Source organism: Marmota monax, unplaced genomic scaffold (genome assembly GCF_021218885.2).
Source record: "Marmota monax isolate L192 unplaced genomic scaffold, Marmota_monax_Labrador192_F-V1.1 WCK01_AAM20220418_F8-fsc00045, whole genome shotgun sequence".
NCBI classification, from domain to species: Eukaryota; Metazoa; Chordata; class Mammalia; order Rodentia; family Sciuridae; genus Marmota; species Marmota monax.
Genome location: NW_026692132.1, coordinates 11,637,676 through 11,659,594, shown reverse-complemented (window position 1 = coordinate 11,659,594; position 21,919 = coordinate 11,637,676). Strand labels below are relative to the sequence as shown.

General features: G+C 35.7%; 1 protein-coding gene across 1 annotated transcript in view; it reads right to left on the bottom strand.

The window, feature by feature from the left end:
- Trpc6 (transient receptor potential cation channel subfamily C member 6) overlaps positions 1 to 10,512 on the bottom strand; it is a 173,822-nt gene extending 163,310 nt beyond the window's left edge. Inside the window, exon 1 of the mRNA XM_058570752.1 lies at positions 10,318 to 10,512. Coding sequence (XP_058426735.1) covers positions 10,318 to 10,331 — 14 coding nt within the window. The 5' untranslated portion in view covers positions 10,332 to 10,512. The remainder of the gene's footprint in view (positions 1 to 10,317) is intronic.
- Positions 10,513 to 21,919: the final 11,407 nt, after the last annotated feature.

Here is a 21,919-nt window from a genome sequence, read left to right as displayed (position 1 = left end):
TTCTGAATGCATTCTATTCATGGGACTATAAATGGACAAGCCACATCTGTTTCACTTATTGATTCACTCATTGATGTACTCATTGGTTTATTCACTCATTCATGTTTTCACATATAGAAGAGGCTGAGTAATTTTTGCAATCTAATGCAGTCGATCCTAGTGAATCCTAATTACAGAATTCCCAACAACATCTAAATTACAGAAAATCTGTTCCACAGAGAACCTGATTCCTTCTTTATTTCTGATCCTTCTATTGCAGATGACACTATTCTAATTTAGAACCTAATTGGTCCTTGTCTAGACTAGGATAATCATGTTCTGGCTAATGTCACAGATTGGGTTTACTAGAAAACTTGACTCTGACATGGATTTTAGGGTGCAGCATGTTCATTAAGGAGTGCTCTGGGAATCAACCCCAATGGAAGAGAGAAAAATGGAACTGTAGTAGACAGAGAGAAGTCATGCAACGATCAGGTTCATGGACAGCTTAAGCCCTCTACCCATCCTGTGGGAAGATCAGAAGGTAGAATAAACTCTTCATAGTTAACCTAAGTTGGGTCAATACATACCCACACAAATATTAGTCATTGAAAGTGAGCTGCTACTGCCAGGTGTTTTACTTGGCCAAGATAATTCTCTGCAGGTGAGGCTAACCAAGGCAAGTCTGACAACCGAAGGCTATCTGTGAACAACACACAAGAACACTGCCCCACTGGGGAGCATATCCCATTTACTCAGCACAGCTGGATCCCTCTTTCACCCACCCCCACTGTACTGCAGCACACACATTACACAACATTAACCTTCTGATAACTCTGAGTTGGTCACGAATCTCCAGTGCTCAAAAACCTTCAAATGCTTCCCACTCGCTACCAAATTCTATACAAATTAAATTTGGCTAGCTCTCCATTTTTCCCTCCAAACTCACCTGAGCATCCTCAATTTATACATACCACTATTCCCTAAGCCAATTCAGTGCTCTGTCACAGCCAGATGAAAAACAGGTATGTGAGAGAAGTGGTGGACAGTTCAGAAAGGTATTCTCACAAAAAAAACCTCTGTTCACACCCTAGCCCTTATTTGTACCTTCACTTCCCAAATGCCCTTCCCCTAACTTCTAATTGTGAAAATTCTATTGTTCTTCAAGGTCCATTGTGTTACTTTTTCCATGTTATACCTCATGTAGGGTATGTCTAATTGATGTTTATAAACCAGGATGCTTAATATTAGAGTATGTGGTTGCTGTGCTGCAATATCTCTCCTCTCTCCATCACCCTTTAACCTGCAGGCTGTTATGTGAGTGGCACATCGGGTACATCACACACAGGCACTGGGCTCCATGTCTTAGCATCTCAGACAGGAGGGCAGACTGACTAAAACCATTCTATAACACACTGTGGTGACTGTAGTTAACAACAACTTAGTGTATATTTCAAAGTAGCTACAAGAAAGAATTCTGAATGTTTCTACCACCAAGAAATAATGAATGTTAGAGGTGATGGATATACTAATTACTAGGATTTTATCATTACACATTGTATACAGGTATCAAAATATCATAATGTACAATTGTTATATATTAATTTTTTAAAATATATAATATGACTTCCCACAACAAAATAAAAAAAAAAGTTCATTTACTAAAAGTAAATAATGGGTTGAAATATCTCTGGTCTTGGATGATTTGAGAGAACCAAACCTCAAAGAGTAAAAGCATTCAGACTTACTGATTTGCTGTCTCCAAGGGAACAGAGGGAGTTCAGGCCCTTTCTGTCACCACCTGAGACTGAGACCAAACATTACCACACAATGCTCTTACAAGGCACTTGGAAGTCTGTAATATGAACTTCATAGGCAAATTGCCTGGGTTTGAATCTAGGCTCTAACATTTACCAGGTGTGTAGCCTTGGGAAGCTGAGGCAGAATGGTTCTGTGGTTTGCTTATCCATAAAACAGAGAAGCTATTTGTGAGGATTACATGAAATCATACAGGCAAAGTGCAGAAGTCCGGCACATAATAAAACTGCACAAATATTTGTTTTATCTTTTACTTTTCCTGGTTAAAAAAAATGCTGCTCAGCGAGGGGGTGATTTTCCCCAAGCATGCACATTTAAGTGGTAGTTGGTCACCTTGGGCTGCCACAGCAAAGCATCGCAGGCTAAATGGCTTAAAAAATAGAAATTTATTTCTTCACAATTCTGGATGTTGGAAGCCTAAGATCAAGGTATTGGCAGGTCAGTTTCTTTGGAGCTTTCTTTGGTTATTGAGAGTTGCCTTCTTGCCATGTCCTCACATGGTCTCCCCTCCATTTGTGCCCCCATTTCATCTTCTTATAAGGATACCAGTCACATTGATTAGGACCCCCTAGTAACTTCAATTAACCTTAATTATCTGTTGAAAGCCCCATTGTAGGGCACGTCACATCAGAGAAATAGAAACCTATGATGGAGAAAAGGAAACCTAACTTGCAGACTGATGCTTACTTCCTGGTCTTGGGGCTGCACATGGCTAAGATGGCACCTGGCGATCAGCCAGAAGGCATTACTGTGGGTTGAGATAAAAAATCAGACCACCTCTAGGATAGGCTCAGAACCCTTCTGCCCTCGTGGACAGCTCATGCCCCCCCTTACTGCCTGTAGAATGGGTATACACATGAATTCTCCTCACCCTGCTGACCTTTATCCTGATTAGATCCTGTGCCTTGTATTAGCTGTGTGTGCTTCCTCAATAAAGGAGCTACAGCCTTGACTGGTCTCCCTGACCCATCTGATTGTCCTCTGGTGAGGAAGGGCTGGATGCGGGCAGTCAGTCGGCCCTCTCCTTTCTTGGCTCATCCTGGCCGAGGTGTGTTCTCCCTATCTCTCCTGCAGGTCAGGAGGGAACGAGGACTAAAAACCCCAAGACCCCATCTCAAAATACCTCATTCTGAGGTACTGGAGATAAGGATTTCAACATATAAAATTTAGAGGGAACATAATTCAGCCTATAAAACAAATAATCTCAAATTCACAGAGATTATTGGGTGATAATGAGATCATGCAGACTATTAAAATTATAGCTTAAAAGTAAAGAAGGCACTCATCTGTGTTTTGTTTCTCATAATGGCTATCCATAAATTTCATATTTGGTTTTCTCACCTGTAAAATGAAAATACTTTATATCACTAGTTTCAAGTAGTTTTTCTTCCACATTTTTATTGGTACATTATAGTTGTACATAATGATGGGATTCATTGTTGCATAGTCGTACAGGCACACAATATAACAATATAATTTGGTGAATATCACTCCCCAACACTTTGCCCTCCCTCCCCACAATTCTTCCTTCAAACCCAAATGTTTATAAAATCTCAATCTATAAAACAGATCAAAGTGGAGCTGCTCATGTAGAGGAGGTCAATGGGGAGGTAGAATCAGGTCTGCTCAGTTTTTCCATCAGTCCCAGCATAGGCTCCTATCCAGTTCCAAAGGATACCACTGAGAATCAGTGTTCTATACTAAAATCCCTTCTGGTTTCGTGCTCCAAATCACCAATGAATTTGGAACCCTGACTCTTAGGTTTTATTAAGCTGTGTAACACAATGAGAGACAGATTTCATACTGCCTGGTTACTACCCTGTACAAATACCCTCCACAAGTACAGAAGAGACAAGTTACTTTCAAATCTAGGAAAGCATGTACTCTGAGATGGGTACATATTCACTTTCCATTCTTTACACTAAACAGGGTGTTAGTCATGGTCTAGGGAGATGTTATACTAAAAAGAGGAGAACAAAGAAAATTGTGTGAAGAGATCAATTGAAAGCCTATGGGCAAGTTGTAGGAACCCACAGAGAAAGATGAGGAATCCTGGGACTAGAAATAGCTGGAAACTTCTACTATACTTTAGCCCAAAGGGGCAAGAGAGGTAGCTATTAACAAAATTTATCAAAACAAATTTTTTAAAAAGGAGAAGAGATCCTTCACCAATGATGGCCTCAGAGGAATGCAGCCACTACAATACCCCATAAAGAAAACTCCCCACCTCTCACCAATGTCTGGATAATACACTTCACTTGCAGAGTCAAACAAGAAGCTAGAGAATGAGAAACTGTGAATGACACAATTAAAGAGGTCAGCCTCCTAAGTCTAGAGGCCAGCTGCAAAAGTAGAGTGTGGACTTGGAGAGGCAAAGACAACATTAGGTGACCCTTTATTTATAGTATCTGTCAGGACAGTAGGTTCCTCCTAAGGATAGAATACTAGACAAATCCAGGAAGGCTGAGTGGAAGGCACCAGTCACTGCCTTGAATTGTAGAGCACAGTAGAAGGGATCGTGAGAAAAATGACACGGAAAAAGGTTGGAAAACAATATCATGAATAAGATGCAGGACAAAATGGGCAGGGGTTTAATATCATGGATCATAATAGAAGCTTTATTTGGGTCAGTCAAAAGGCCCCTCAATCTATGGATGCTGTTATTGAAAGCAGAATCAGACAATAATTTGGCGAAAGTGTCATCATCATTCTTTATTATAATATCTTCATTGTCCATGAGAAATGAGGTTCAAGGTCTTGAATTATGATTGGACACTGGTAGTTGAGAAGTAGGAGGTAAATGTGAGAGATACAGTAAGAAGCAAATGACAGAATTTGAAATCCATAAAGAAGAATATGAAACATACAAAGCATGGTTTATAAATATGTTCCATTTTTGTGGCTATCCAAGATAAGCATTTGTATAACTTATTTAGTATGTTAAGCTGTTTATCTCATGAAACCAGAAGGGAACGTCATTTTGCTGCTATTTTGGGTTCAAAATTCCTGTCCACAGTATGAGATAGTCTGTTGGCATCTGACACTGGGGCAATTCTGTTGTTTGTAGAGTAGAAATCGTGCCTTTCTTCTTTATTCAGTTAAAAGGAGTTTAGACTTTGGGCTTGAAATTCTAAATAGATACTGATGTCGGTTCACTAGCATATGTAGTTATGATTTAAAAAAAATACACAGCATTAAAACATGTTTGAAATTGAACTGAAATAAATGTGATTCTAAAGACAAAATGTGCAGTATTATAGCCTTTGTTAAACATTTATTTTTGTGTATTAAATAATTTCTCTATTCTTTCATTCAATACATATTTCCTCCCTTTTCTTTAGTCTAATTGTTAATGAATTATAACTTACATGCTTTAAAATACACAAATTTTAATTGCATAACTCAGTTGTTCTTAAATAAACATTCATGGAATCACCTGTGCATTTTTCCAATCAACAAGTCTAAAGAGCAGTTTTGTCTGTTCTAGACCTTCACATAGAAAGAATCACATATTACTACTTTTCTGAATTCTTTCATTTAATTTAATGTTTTGAGATATCCTCTTTGTCGTTGCAGGTATCTGTTGTTTGTGAGACATTCACATAATTATCCATTATCTTGTTAATGAATGTATAGGGTTACTTTAACTTTGAGAATGTTATTTTTAAAATTTCTATTTGTTTCAAATTCTTGGAAACTCACTTGGTGTTGTCAACCATTTAAGTTTTAGTCATTCGGGTGAATGTGGGCTTGATATTATTATGTTTTTAATTTGCATTTCCCTGATGACTAGTGTTGTTGAGAACATTTTTACATTTGTCGGGTCTTTTGGATACTTTATTTTGTGAAGTAATTTTAAAATCACTTCTATTTATATTTTAAAATTAGAATTGTTTTTATTTTTCTTTATGTATTCTGGATATGACATCCTTATCAGGTACTGTACATACTTTCTTTCAGCTACGGCTTGCCTGTTCACTTTCTTAATGGTATCTTTGATGAATAATTTCCATTTTGTTAATGTCCAGTTTGTCATGTCTTCTCCTGTGGCTACTACTTTTGGCTTCCTGTTTAAGAAATCTTTTTTATATCCCCAGTCTTATAGCTGTTCTGCTATGTTTTCTTCCGGAAGCTTGGCAGTTTTAGCTTTCACATGCGGGGTTCTGACACATCTTAAATTAATGTTTATATATGGGTAAGTTAGAGATAAAGGGTCACCTTTTCCCATACGAATCTCTAGTTTCTCCAATTTCACTAATTGATAAAACATTCATATTGTTTTCAATTACATGACTTTTAAAAAATATTGTATTTGCATTTCTGTGTTCTCTTTCTGATATCTCTTCTGTTGCATTAATCTATTTATCTATCCTTATATGGCTATTATTTTAATTACTGTATCTTTTCATTATTTTTATTCAATATATACTTATTAAGTGCCTAATATCTGATTATAGAAGCCCATATGGGCCACCAGGGCCCTAAAGGGGCAGAGTAAACAAAACTGGGGGACATGACCTATGACCTGCATGGAGGCACCCCTACTACCCCTAATTCATCTACAGATATGAATGAAGTGCCCAACTATGTTTTAGTTCTTCTGTAAACTCAATGACTTTAGCAGCAAATAGTAGGAAGTGCCTGCTCTCTTGGATGAAAGTACACATTCTATAAAGTAAAAGAATAAACTATAAATTTCAGATGATGATAAAGTTCTGTGCTTTAGAGTAACGGGAGAGCAATTTTACACAGGGTGTTCTGCGATGGACAATTAAAGCTTTGCCAGGCTGTGAACTTCCCAATCCAGTGCCATCTATATAGACTATAAATGAATAATGTCCCCGCCAGACATGGTGGTGCAGGCCTATTATCCCAGCTGGGGAGGCTGAGGCAGGAGGATCGAGAGTTCAAAGCTAGCCTCACCAAAAGCGAGGCATTAAGCAACTCAGTAAGACACTGCCTCTAAATAAAATTTAAAAATAGGGCTGAAGATGTGGCTCAGTAGTTGAGTGCCCCCAAGTTTAATCCCAGGTACCAAAATTTAAAAAATGAACAATGTCTTCTCAAATTGTGCTATGTAGTAGGCCTGAATAGTCAGAGAAGGGCCTTTCTGAAGAGATGACATTTGAGTACAGTCCTGGAAAGCAAAAAGATTATCATCTATATGACTTTCTGGGATAGGAATGTTTTCAAGGGAAAATGAACAAAACCTCCAAGGCAGGTAGGAATTTGGTGTGTTCGAGATCAAAAAGAAAGTATTGGTGGCTGGAACAAGGTAAAAAAGATAAAAATAGTATTAAATGAGATTGGATGATAAGCAGAAGCCAGCTATGGGAGGCCTTGTTGATTTTCGTAAGGATTTTGGGTTTTATTCTAAGTACTCTGAAAAACTTTAAGGAGAGCCTGTTAGGAAAGGGTTCTGATTTGATCTGTGATTTGAAAAGATTAATTTTGACAACTCTGTCAAAGAAGGCTGGTTGGGATATCTTCTTTAGTCTATAGAGGATTAATTTATATCAGAATAACACAAGTGGATAACATTCTTTAAGATATATGTTTGAAGGCATACTGACACAAAGCAAACAACAAGGAGTGGCCAAGATGTCAAGACTAAGGTAGCAAAAAGAATAATGAAACATTAGGTGCTGATGGCAACCTCTAGACATTTTGCCAGTTCACAGAACAGCATTCTACAAACTAACAAGCCTCACAGCACTTTATATATAAAGAAAGTGTTTTTTCATATATATATAATTCTGCATATATATAAAACATATAATTCTGCATAATTAATTCCTAGGAAAATGTAAATCAAAAGCACAATGAGAAACCATTACATACAAGCTGAAATGCTTAAAATTAAAATGTTTACCCATATATGATATTGAAAAAGATATGGAGTATTAAGAATTTTCTGCACAGTAAATAGAAATATATAATGGCACAATTATTTTGGAAAACCAATTCAGCAATTTCACACACACACACACACACACACACACACATTATTATTGTTATTATAGGTTGCCTATTATTATTGCCTATTATAGGCAGTTGTTTCACTCCTAGGTATTGGAAGTAAATTTTTTAAAATATTTAATTGATTTTATTTTTTAAATACATGACAGTGGAATGCATTACAATTCTTATTATAAAAATAGAGCACAATTCTTCATATCTCTGTTTGTATATAAAGTATGTTCATGGTACTGGGGAAACTAACATTGGTATTCAGGTCTTGGTATTCAGGTGGAGGCCTGCTGGCAAATACCTTTGGGTTACAGTAGGGACACATAAGAGCTACCTACCCCAGGAATAAAAGTAACAATAAAAATAATCTGAATCCTAAAACTAAATTCCTGTTTCAAATTGGCTTAATTGCTACTTGAATTAAAGTTGTCTTCCACTAAGGTCTAATAGCCTGTTAAAAGAAAAAGTAAGTCCTTTTTGTGTGGGTGCCCAGAGCCTAAATTTTTTCTCTAATATTTGTTCTGTATTGCTTTATTTTTAACACAAAGGCTGTTGTTCCGTTTTAAAAGTTTCAGGGACTAAAAAGCTTAGAATAGACTATGATGAAGGAAAAAAAAAACTACAACAGAAAAATTCATGAGATTCAGCTAAAGCTGTGCTTGGAGGAAATTTTATAGTCTTAAGTGTAATACATTAAACAAGAGGGAAAGTTGAACATCTGTGGTTTAATTATTCATTTAATGAAGAGAGAAAAAAATAAACTCTAAGAAATCAGAAAGAAGAAATTATAAAATAAGAACCTAATGAAATAGAAAATAAATAAACATTAATGAAGCCAAAATTTGTTGTTTTTGAAAGAATAAAATTGATAGGACCCCTGGGTAAAAATGGTAAAAACACAAATTACCAACATAGGCACTGCAAAAAAGAGGGTGGAGGTCATCTCAACAGATCCTGCAGACTTTAAAAAGATAGTATGGAATATTTTTAAACAAAAATGAAAAGTTAGACCCAAAATAAAAAGCTTTTTAAAAATAAAATTAACTATACTTGACTTAGGAAGAAATAGAAAAATTGGAGAATTTTTATTGTTAATATAGATGTTGAAGTTAAAAAAAATTATTACAAAGAAAATTCTGGACCTAATGACTTCACAGTTAATCTCTAAAACATTAAAAGAATAAATATCACCAACATAACAGAAAGGGTAAAGAAAATTATAGGAAATTTTTCAATAATCAAAAATAACTGTCACAAAACTTCTGATAAAACAAATCAAAGTTATCATGTACAAATTAGGTGTATTATGATATGAAAGTATGACTTAACACTTGGAAGACAATCTATGCATTTGACCACAAAATTAATATAATCAACCAAAAGATGTAGAAAAGCATTTGATAAAATTCAAAACTGATTTTAGCTGATTTTGAATTTCCTGATTTAAAACTCTTAGGAAACTAGGAACATAAGGGAATGTACTAAATCCACACAAACCAATAACAAAATCATCTTTAATATGCCATATTGAAGTCGTCCTATGGAGAGCAAGAATGAGAATAAATGCTTGTTATTTGATTTCTAGTTCTCATTGTATTAGAAGTCCTGACCAGTGCAAGAGGCCATATATACACATAAACATATAATAATACATTATATAGTATATATAAACTATGTTATATTAATGTAATATAATACATATAATAATACACTTATATATATATAATGTATTAGAGAATTGGAAATGAAGATATAAACTGATTATTTTCAGATAATAAGACTTTATCAATATAAAATCCAAAATATAATCCTATTATATCTAACAAGTAATGTTAGAAAATTTGCTAGATGCAATATCAATAAAGACAATATATTATACTTTGTATTATATCAATGCATGATTAAAATATAAAATAAGGCTTTTTAAGAGGGCATTAAAACATGAATTAACTATAAATAAAATAAAAAAATGTTCAAGACTGCTACCAAAACTAACAGATATTTTATAGAAAAACAAATATTTCTATGAACCAACAGATATAACAGTCATTATTTATAATAGATATAATATTGTTAAGATGGTAATTCTCCCCAACCTGATATATACATTGGTTATAATTTCAAAAATTTTTAAAAAATCCAACCATATTATTTTGAAGAAATTTACAAGTCAATTCTAAAATTTACATGAAAAAGCCAATGTTAGATTTAATAACTTCAGTTCATCAAAAGACAATATTAAGAAAGTGAAAAGACAAGTTTAGTTCATCAAAAGTCAAATATTAAGAAAGTGAGAATACTCTGGAGAAGCTATAGGTAAAGAAGCCAAGAAGGCTCAAGATCCAGCCAGAATCCTCACATTTTATAGTACTCAAATCAAAGTGAAGGGACCAGAAAAATGATTTTGAGAAAGATTCATCACTGAGATTGCAGAACAAGCAGGGCTGAAACTTGTTTCATCTCACTGACTGGCTTCCCCCATTAAAATCACCCAACTTGATATCTGACACTGACATTTCCAAAGCTCTATACATATTTCCAAAGCCATACCTTGCTCCGTTCATCACTCAGCCTTGGATTTCCACGACAGAGAATGAAACCAAATTTGTGATGACTTGTTTGGGCTTGATTTCTGACTATTTCCCTCATAGAGTTCCTTACTACTTCCCCTTATTTAGTCCAAATCTTATCAGCTTACAGTTAACTACCAGTATATCTCATGGCTTGTATAAAAACTCTTGCTAAAAGTTTTCTAGACACTAAGTAAGACATTAACAGGGAATAAATATTTACTTCATTTGTTTTATTTGAGGCCTAAGGTGCTGGCACTGAGATAATACCTACTAAGCCTGATACTACTTTAAAAGGTTGAATTTTTAAAAATTAGAATTAGGATTCTCTTTACTAACATTTAATATCAAGATAAGGCATGTATGCTAGGTATGTATTCAAAATATTCTACTTTATTTTGTTTATATTCTGAGAAGTATTTTTATAGCTCCTGTTTATGAAACACATTGTTATGGCAATTTTTAAAAATAATCTTTGTATATATTCTGAAATCTTTGAAGATCTATTTTGGTATGAGAATTTAGATTGTACAAGCTAGCCTTGGCTCTAATTTAATTATACCCATGATTTCAATGTGTTTCCAGATGTTTAAAACATTGGAATTGTAATAATTCTATAGTGGCTCATATTATAGAATTCATTTCCAAGGTGGCATTTAATCAGCATTCCTGACATCTCTAAGTACAATACAAATGTATTTTCATTATTTACCACACAACCCAGTTTTCAGGGATCCTGCTATCTACACAGTAATGCCTGAAATGTGGTGGGAAACCTCTAAAATGGTTCTGATGATCCTCAACTCTCTTTGTGAAGCCCCTTTCCTTGAGTTTAGGTAAAATTTAATTACTGGCTTCTAATGAGTAGGCCATGACATAAGTGACAGTGTGTCAGTTCTGTAGTTTGTTTACAAAAGTCTAGGACTTCCATCTCGGGAGCACTTTCACATACTCTCCCTGTTCTCTTTCAGGTTGTTCACTCTGGGAGAAGCTACTTACCGTCTATGAGAACACTTAGACAGCCTAAGGAGAGATTCATGTGGCAAAGAATTGGCCAACAGCCAGGGAAGAACTGAAGTCTTCCACAACCACATAAAAAATCCTGGAAGTGAATCTTTCAGCTCCAGTCAAATCTTGAGATGCTGGTAACCTTGACCAACAGCTTGACTGTAAGTTCATAAAACTGAGCCAGAGATACCCAGTTAATTTAGAGTCATATTCCTGACCAACAGAAACTATGAGATAATAAATGTTCATTATTTTAAGCCTCTTAAATTTGGAGGTATTTGGTACACATCTACAGATACCTCATAAAGTGAGTAAACATTAACGATAAAGTGCTATTGGATTCCTATTTAAAGTCTTTTAAAATACTTAATTTCTTAATAATTTATAAGTGTACAGCAAGTTACCCTAAGTAAAAGTCTCTGAAGGTAGTATTTAACATTAGTCAGCATTGCTTGGATGCAAGTCTCCTCCCAGAATGCCTGTAACTGCACCATTTTTGCTTTGATAATTCCTCTAAGACTGGGAGGGTGACACAATTTGTCTACTGACAAATTACTGTTATAAACATCTAATGACTTCAACAATCTATGATATACACACTCCAAATGTTAGTATTTACTACCTGAAATCATCGCCTCTTCCATGAGGTGATGGTGACTTTACGTCTGGCAGTTAGTTTCTAGTCTCATCATAGTGCTTATCTTGCTGACTTAACATGATTGATGCAGAAGAGATCATGATGCATTAGGTCACTACTCGGGTTTTATTTTTTTTACCCAGCAGAACTGCACTCACTTTATTTTCATAGACATGACTCTATATTATCAGTTAACTGGTTAATGCTTCCTGAAGAGATTTTTAAAGGTTCTATCCTGGACTTCAATCTGGAGAAATACCCCTGTTCAGGTATCTACTTTTAAAACATGCACTAAATCTTATTATTCTTAGCTCAAATCTTTGTGTCACCAACTGCCTAATATCTCAGAGTCTCCCATACTTGCTATTTATTAGTTCCACTAGATTTGGATGTTGGCCCCAAGCCCAGTGGAATATGCTAAATTTTGCCTTTGAATATGACATTTCCTCCAAATAGCCTGGATTGACATGTATTTGGCTCTGATCAATAGCCTGCCCAAATATTCCACCATTATACCATAGTGTTAACCTAGACATCATAACTAGGTTGACAGCAGTTAGTTATTTGTCATCATGAAAATCATGTTAGCTGACCTGGCTGGACTTCCTCTCATTACCTCAACCTCATCTGTACCCTGCAAACAACCAACTCCGTTGTGGTGCCTGTTATCTGACCATATCAAGTCAGCTCTCTTTTATCACCGGCTGACTGTGCCCTATCAATTCCTATACAACAAACTGGCTGTGTTCTCAAGAAAGTAAAGAATTTATAGGAATTCACCTGTAATTAAATCCAAAATTCCTCTTCCAGGCTAGGTCCCTTTATCCTAACCTCTCATTGCCTCTTTCAATTTTCTTTCTTTCCTTCCTATCTTAAAGGATTCAGCCTCCACATCCACTCTACACTCATGGACTGCTCTTTTTCTGATGACTCTGCAGTAGGACTCTATTCCTCACTTCCTTGCTCTTTCTGAAAACAAGGTCTTATTCATGTAAGAATCTTTTGCTTCAATATGGAAAATAAGTGAATCTTTAAGCCCCCATCAAATCACAAAAAGATGCCACATTCTGATATGTTGCACAGACTCAAAATCTTTCCAAGGTTTTTGTAGTAGTCATCCCCATCTTTACCAGAGAATAGATAAGAGTTTGGTCTAACCTTCAATTAGTACCTATTCCTAGATTCCTTAAGTCACAAAAGACTTGGCACATTTGAGAATAAAAAGACCTGTATGGATAAAGTCTGGGTGAGTGAAAGAGCATGTGGAATGAGAAGAGATTAAAAAGAACAAGGACCACGTTGAGTAGACATTAAGCATCGAATTTAGGAGTTTAGATGATATTTTTAACACAATAGGAAGACATTGGAGGTTCTATACTTAGGAGTCATAGGATCATCCTACATTCTATGTGAAAAACAGATTGATAAAGAACAGGTGGGAAATCAGGAAGAATAGCAGGAAGAGAGGCTCCAGCGGTGATTCAAGCAGGAGGTGATGCTGCTTAGACCAGGTGATGCTGGTGAAGACAAAGGGAAACCAATTGAGGAGGTTCCATGAAGATATGAATTACAGCACTTGCTGATGGGGAGGTGGTGAGTAAAGAAGAATCAAGCAAGACAATAGAGCGATTGGCTTGAGCACTTGGGTAGATTATAGTGACACTTATTGTGAAAGAATATACTAGAGAAGAATAGATTTGATGGCCAAGTGGGAATCATAATTATGATTGAAGAGTTCAACTTTGAATACATTACGTGGGGTATACCCAAAGAATTCACAAAAGGAGGTGTAAAATTAAGCAGCTGTGTACATGAGTCTGGAATGAGAATACAGGGTTGAATTAGAGTAGTAAATATGTGTGGCATTAGAGCTATGGAAAGTTATTCTGAAGGAGGGAGTAAAGAGAAGGGGGAAGAGGACATAAGGTGTAGACCTGTGAACAACATTTAGAGATAACCAAGGAGGAACTTGTAAAGAGGATAAAGAACAAATTGCCAGTGGGAGTAAGGAACTCTTATTAGAGTGTAGAATCATAAGAGCCAGGGAAGAATCATGTTGAATTCTGTTAAATGTTTTTCCTGCATATTGACAAGATAATACTGCATATTGACAAGATAATATACTTATCCTCTATTCTGGAAAATGTGGTTAATTAGATATATTGAGATGCTAATATCAAACTAATCTTGGATTTTAGGGAAGAACCACACTCAATCATGATGATTTATGTATTCTTTTTATACAAATAATATGTATGATTTTTTTGATGTTTTGTTTAAATTTTTTGCACTTATGGCCAATTGTTCATGAAATATACTGTTCTAGAATTTTTTCTAGTATGTGACACAAATTTTTGCTATCAGGCTTGTTCTGGCCTCAAAAAAAAAAAAAAAAAAAAAAAACCCATTGAGAATTGTGACCTCATCTTATTTTCTGAAAGAGTTTGTGTATGATCAATATTTTAATCCCTGACATGTGTTGAGACAGTTGAACCATCTGGGTCTACACTTTTTTTTTTTTGCTGGGAATTTTGATTTAAAAACATTCAGTGTCAGCTGGATATAAAGTTATTCATATTCAATTTTATCTTGTTCTGTTTTGAAAAGCTGTATATTCAGAGAATTTTTCAAATTCAATAAGTAATCCAACTTTTGTTTGTTTTTATTGGTTCTTTTTAGTTGTACATGACAACAGAGTCCATTGAGACATAATTACAAATCATGTAATATATCTTGCTCTAATTCAGTTTCCCCGAGCCTCTCCTTCCCTCCCCTCCCCTCCCCTCACCCCTGCTCCCTCCCCTTTATTTTTCTTTCTGACATTTACCCATAGCTGTTTTTTGTTTTTTGTTTTTTTAAAATTTCTTGTGGATGTACACATGGTGAGATTCTGTGACATATCCATAACTGTTCATAGGAAAGTTATGTCAGATTCATTCCACCACCTTTCCTTCTCTCATCCCATCTCCCTTCCCTGCATTCCCCTGTGTCTACTGCACTGACTCAATTTTTTTCTCAGATTTCACTTGTTTGAGAAGTGACATCAGCAAGTTAGAAGAGTAGGAAATATCGGCCTTCATTTCCCGACAGAAAACAGAAGTTATCCCTGAGCATAAAGAGCCATTGGAGGCTCAAAAGAAAGAACATGCAACAGCATAGTGGAGCAAAAAATGAAGAAGAAGAAGTGCACAGAAAGAAATGCTGGAGAGAACCGCCTGGCAGAGACATCAGAGATGGATAGGAACATAGAAGGCAGGGTCTGTGGGCCTCAGCCCCACAGCGGGTGCCCCTGCAGTCCACAATGGCCTGCCCCTACAGGGCCGCCACCGCCTTTGCCCCTGAGGACCTACCTCACCAGCTCCCATGGCATTGTTGTCACATATTTTAGATTTTAATATATAATACATTTTGTCTGATTTGGTATATTTTAAACAAATTAAAAGAAAAATAAGTTTTAAAATTTCTGGCTGTCTTCATTACCTATTGTGGATGTGGTTTTCCATGTAGTGCAATTCCGTCTGCCTGAGGAGAGAATTCCTTCAGTATGTCTTATATTGCAGGTCTGCTGGTGAAAATTTTTTTTCGATTTTCACTTACTCGATAATGTTTTTATTTTACCTTTATTTTTAAAGGATATTTTCACTGGCTTTCGAATTCTGAGTTGACCTCTTTTTCTCTCAGTATTTTAAAGGTTTGTTCCCTACATTCTGGTCTCCATTAGGTCTGGTAAGAAGTCAGCAGCCATTCATATTATTGTTATTCTCTACAAAATGAATCATTTTTGTTTGCTTTCAAGATTCTCTATCATTAACTTTCAGCAGTTTGACTATGATATGCCTAGAAATGTATGTTATTTTCTGTATTTATCTTCTTTGGGATTTACTAAACTTCTTGAATCTATCAATTTATGTTTTCAGTCCTTCCTTCTTCTGTCCCCATTTTCTCCTCCTTTCTCCCCTCTCTGTGAAAACACAATTATGTGTCTATTATATTTTTGCAACAGTGTTTCACAGGTCTCTAAAGCTCTGTTCACTTTTTATTTTATTATCTGTTCTTTTCTATTTTTCAGAGAACTACAGATATCATCCAGTCTTTAAGTTCAGATTTGTTCTTGAGTCATGTTTGCTGTTAACCCCATGACATGAATTTCTTACTTTAGACATTTTACATTATTTCTATCCTATTATATTTATTTTACATTTTATTTTTTGGCTTCAGAATTTCTACTGAAATTTTGAACATATTTTATGACTAATTCAAAGTCCAGTCAGAAAACAGAAAACTTGCCAATAATTTGACTGAGGGAAATGTCACATGAAGAAATATTAACTGAGAGACAAAGAATTCTAAGGAATATATAAATAGCAGAGTAGCCACCGTCTTGAGGGCTATAGAAGAATAACAAAGAATGAACAAACATGGAATAAGTTACATCTAACCCTAAGGCTGAGCTTCAGTCATTGAGGCTGTAACTGTGACCCACTAGCGAGCAGGAAAATTCAAGATGTTTCAAGTAAGAACAGCAAACAGGAAGTGACCTGCTGATGAGGCTACTGGGGAGCCACCACTTGGGTGTCGCATGTTCTACAGGACACCTCACACTTGATAACCAGATTTTTTTAAAAAATAAAAATAAAATGAAAAACATATCACACCCAGGAAGAGAAGCACCATCCTCCATTAGTGCCTTTTAGCATTTTCTACTAACAAACCATAGCACTGTGCCCACTAGCAACAGAGAAATGTTGTGGGAGATAAATTTCAGAGACTCCAATTCTGTTATCATCTCTAGATGATGTTGATTTTTGTTCCAAACAGTTAAATTATTGAATGATCTCATTGAATTTATAGCGGTTTGGTTTCCCACTGTTTGGAGTGGGTTTCATGGTTTATGTTTAGACTTGAATCATTTGGATTTGGATTCTGGGGCATAGTCTTTACTCCTGTAGCATGATATCAGGGCTTAGCAAGGATTTGAAGGGAGTTTACACAGAGACTGAGGGCTTTTCCTTCTGTGGCTTCCTCCTTGCCAGAATTTCTCCATTCTATTTCCAATCCTTTGGGCAGCCTCCAACTCTTTCCTCTGATACCTGAAGTCAGTGATTTTCAGCTTATTTCCAACTGCTTTGTGCATCATCACTAGATGAGGTACACTGTAATATGGCTTTCTTCCTTTAGATGTCAAATCTTTTGCAGGTTCTACCCTGCTTTTTCTTACTTGCAAAGTCTTGAGATAAGCTACTCTTCCACTAGTGGAACCAGAACCAGACAAGAGGATTTCTAAGGAACATTCTTACCTTAAGGGATTTGTATTCAATTTTAAGCAGGAGGTAGATTGTAACACACATAAAAATGAATTTGCATATTTGTGAAAGAGTTATAAATTTTCATTTTAGCACAATATGTACTGTACTTCAGGACATAATAACTGCAGTTCTAGAAAGAACATTAATTGTACTAGAATGTAATAATGGAAAAATTGGATGAGGGTAGCCATATTATAGCTTGTCTGATATAGTCAGAATAAACATGGAATATTCTATCTTCATTGTAAATGGCTTTATTTTAGTTAACAGAGTATGCTTACAATATGTGTATATAGACACACAATAAAGAGATCAATACAATATAGAACTCACATTACTCTTGAATTTGCACTGTGCTCCTCTTTGGAAACATGGACACTTCTGCATGGGTAAATTGTTGTTCCTGCACAAACTATTAAACATGGAAGATCTCCTGGGCAAAACACGGGGTCACAAAGCACAGCTGGCAGAAGAGAAATAATTGGGGAAAGAAATTATAGCTCAGTGACAAGCAGACACCTTCAGTGGTCTGTTTTTTTCTCTTTACTTATTAACTTGTCTGAAGTTCCATTTCTCTGAAACTATAAGTTGCATGTGGCTTCATGCTTGTTCAGATGTATCTCTAATAAATCTAGTCTTGAACAGAACTTAATCTTGTTGCAATAAAAGGGAAGGGTTAGCAAAAACAGAAAAGAAAAAAGCAGCTCCTGCTCCATACAATGGTAAGGAGATATCAACCTCTGTTTACAGAGGGGAAATGTGCAGAGGCAATTGTCTGCATTTTTCTGTATTCTATTAAATATTTCTGTTGTTTTTCTTTTCCCTCTCTAAATGAAAATCTTATAGACTAAAAAAAAATAAGAGAATACATGAAAGAATCAAGAGGAAAAAAAATTTTAAGACACTTCTGATCTCACCACCCTGACATGGTTATTATAAACACTTTGCTGTATAAACCTACACGTATAGAGAGGAGTAACATTTACCTCTTAATTTGAATGTACATCTATTTCACTATTTGGTGACAGCATATTGTATGGATGCACATACTTTTAAACTTAAACTTTATGGTATCACTCCTCTAGTAATAGGCATTAAGTTTATTTATTTATTTCACTTGTTAAATGACACCAAGAAAGCATCCTTATTCATGTATTATTTTGCATTTTTCAAAATTTATGGTTATTTATTTATTTTCAATTTATTTTTATTGGTACATCATGATGACACTTAATAGTGGGGTTCATTATACAATTTTTGTATATGCATATATCATAGTTTGATCAATCTCATGCCCCAGTATATTCCTTTATAAAGGTAAAAGTGTTGAGTTAAAGATCATAGACATCAGTAAGGTTTTTTGTGGATACTCATAAAGAATCTTCTTGATAGATTATACCAGTATCTACTCCCACAATGATGGCAGTGTGCTCTTTACCCCTGAGATAAATGCCTAAAATTTTGAGTACATGCAATAACAATAAAAATTATGAAAGCTAACTTTTGAAATGCTTGCCATGGGCCAGCATCTATCTGCCCATTAGCATTTTACGTGTAAGTTTAAAATAATTATATAGTGTAGAAACTTTGATTATTACCATTTTACAGATAAAAATCTAACACCACAAGGAAACAAGTAATCAGTTCAACATATAGTAGAGGTAATGTCAAGATTTAATCTCAAGCACTCTGACTCAAGACTGATCTTTTAACATTTCAGAAGAAAGAGTTTGACATAGCAGAGGGAGTGGCAGAAAAACCCTATTGTGAGAGCAGTAACAACTTTCCCTCAGGCTTCCTGTGACACCACTTTCTTAGCATTCCTCCCATCTCACAGCAGTTTTTTCCTAATGCATTTGCTCCTGAGGCTCCTCCTCAGGTTAATCCCTAAATAGCACAGAACTCAAAGCTCAGTCCTGGGCTTTTCTCTCTTTTCTTTTTACACAGTGTTACAGGTGATTTCCCTCCATCTTATCATTTTAAAGATTATATAAAGTCAGTGATTCCTATACTCTGTTGGCAGTCCTGACCTTTTGTCAGAATCCTATAACCAACTGCCTTCTCAGCTCCACTGCAAGGGATAATTAGCACCTGAAGAAGGACAGAGCAGACTCAAGAGGTTTCCTTGACTTGCTCCTCATTGTCTTCCACATCTCTGACAACAATATCACTGTTACCAAGTTGCTGAGACCAAAAATCTGAGTTACCAGTATTTCTTTTTTTTAAATATATATATTTTTAGTTGTAGGTGGACAAAATACCTTTATTTTTTATTTTTATGTGGTGCTGAAGATCAAACCCAGTGCCCATGAATTCTAGGCAAGTGCTCTACCACTGAGCCACAGCCTAGCCCCAGTTACTGGTATCTCTTATTTTTCCTCTCATCTTCTACATTCATTCTCTGAGTACCTTTGGTCTATCTGCCTCCAAAGTACACCTTGATTTCATCCTTTCTTTTTTCACTATCACTACCTTAGCTCAAGTCTCCCTCAGGTCTAACAGTCATTTCTGTACTCCCTATAGTCACTCTATACAACATTGTGAGTGTGTAACCGATGTAATTCTGCAATTTGTATTTGGGGTAAAAATGGGAGTTCATAACCCAATTGAGTCAAATGTATGAAAGATGATATATCATGAGCTTTGTAATGTTTTGAACAACCAATAAAAAAATATATAAAAAAATTATCTTTAAAAATTAAAAATCTGATTTATCTCACCATGGTTTGAAATCTTCAATGGCTTCCAGGTAGAGTTAGAATAAAGTTCAAATCCTTACTCTAACTTATAGCCTCTTCATTACATGGAACTTGCCTTCCTCTCTTTTGCATTGGATACCACTCTTTCCCCAGAACACTACATTACAGATATTCTGCTCTCCCTTCTGTTACTTGAAAATATCAAACACGTCTGTAATGATATAACTTTGTGCTAACCATTTTCTTTGCTGAGAATGCTCTTCCCCTTAATCTAATGCTTCTCAACTGGAGGAATGTTGTCCCCCAAGAGAATATTTGTTAATATCTCCCCAGACATTTTTATCATGACTAGAAGGATTCTACTGCCTTCTAGTATAGATTAGAGATGTTACTAAATATCCTATCATGCACAGGATAGCCCCCCTAAAACAAAGAATTATCTGGTCCAAAATTTCAATAATGAGAAAGTTGAGAAAATCCCACATTTATTCATATATACTGGTTTTCTTATTTTTTAGATCTCATCATGTATTCTAATTCTTCAGAGGTTTTTTAATATCATTTTTTATTATTGTTGTTTATTTTTTCTGTGGTGATGGGGACTGAACTCAGGGCCACATGTATGCTAGGCAGGTGCTTTACCACTGAGCTATCTCCCCAGCCCCTTCAGAGGCTTTTTTTTTTTTATCACATAAACCCAAGTCACCCACTGTTATGATAGATGATTATAACTTCCTATAAAATATTTATCATTCCATAATTTTTCAGGTTTGTTCATCATTTTGCTTGTTCTCTGTGTATTTCTCTAGATGCAAATGACATGAGAGTACCAGTATTTTCTTCCTAAATACTGTATCCCAAACACCAAGAACTGAGGTCTTACACAAAGAAAGGATTCATAAATATTAGTAGCATGAATAAAAAACCTGAGAGTTCTGGGTTTAGTGGAGAAGGTGAAAATATTGGTCACTGTGACTTGCTAATTTATATTAGGAACCTAGAGGTCAATGTAGGTCAGATACTAGAGAACAGAAAGGAACTCACAGGTGGGTGGGATGGGTTAGAGCATTCACCCAACAAAGACGTGTAATTACAGGGATGTCAACTATTTGCAAGCTCTCTAGCAACAATGGCAGAAGTGCAAGAAGGAGGGAAGTTTTAGGCAACAACAACCAATACAAAATTGGCAGCAGAAGTCCCAGGTAGCTCAGTAGAATTCTGATCCACCTTTCTTTCCTCTCTTCCCCTACAACAGTGACAGACTCAGCATCCACATCACAGGGACTAAAACCCTAAAAATCCCAAAATATTTCACCACTGATTGAAATTAGCACCCAAATTACCTGCAGAATTGACATGGTTGGTAGCTGAAACCAAGATGATTTTAGACTTGTACTGAGATGTCTCCAAGCAGAAAAGAGCATAACCTAAGTTTAAGAGAGATTGCCATCAGTAAGATCAAAGAATCTTCTCCTAAGACACACAATATATTAGACCCAACTTAATTGATATTTTATTCAGATCAATCAATCAATCAGATACTCACCAGGTACCTACTGAATACCTAGATTAGCATTGCCAGGTCTTCTGTTTCTGGTATGGCCTTAGATAATAGCTGTGAGAGTGGCACACTGAGGCTGACAGTATATCAAATGTAAACCAGGTCCCAACAATAAGACACATCAGGCACTGGGGTCAGCTTGAGCTGTGGCTGACAGAACCGCATAGTAACCAGAACGTAGAGACAGAGAATAGGATCTGCTTCCAACAAGACCTGGCAACAAAGATACAAAATGGAGTAATCTGACATCTTGAAATGAAGCCAGTGTACAATGATGAAGATTCTAGAACAGATAATAAATCACCAGGTGGAAGGGAGGCAAGCACTGGACCAGAACTTTGCTCTAAGAGTTTTGAGACCTAAGAGGTAGA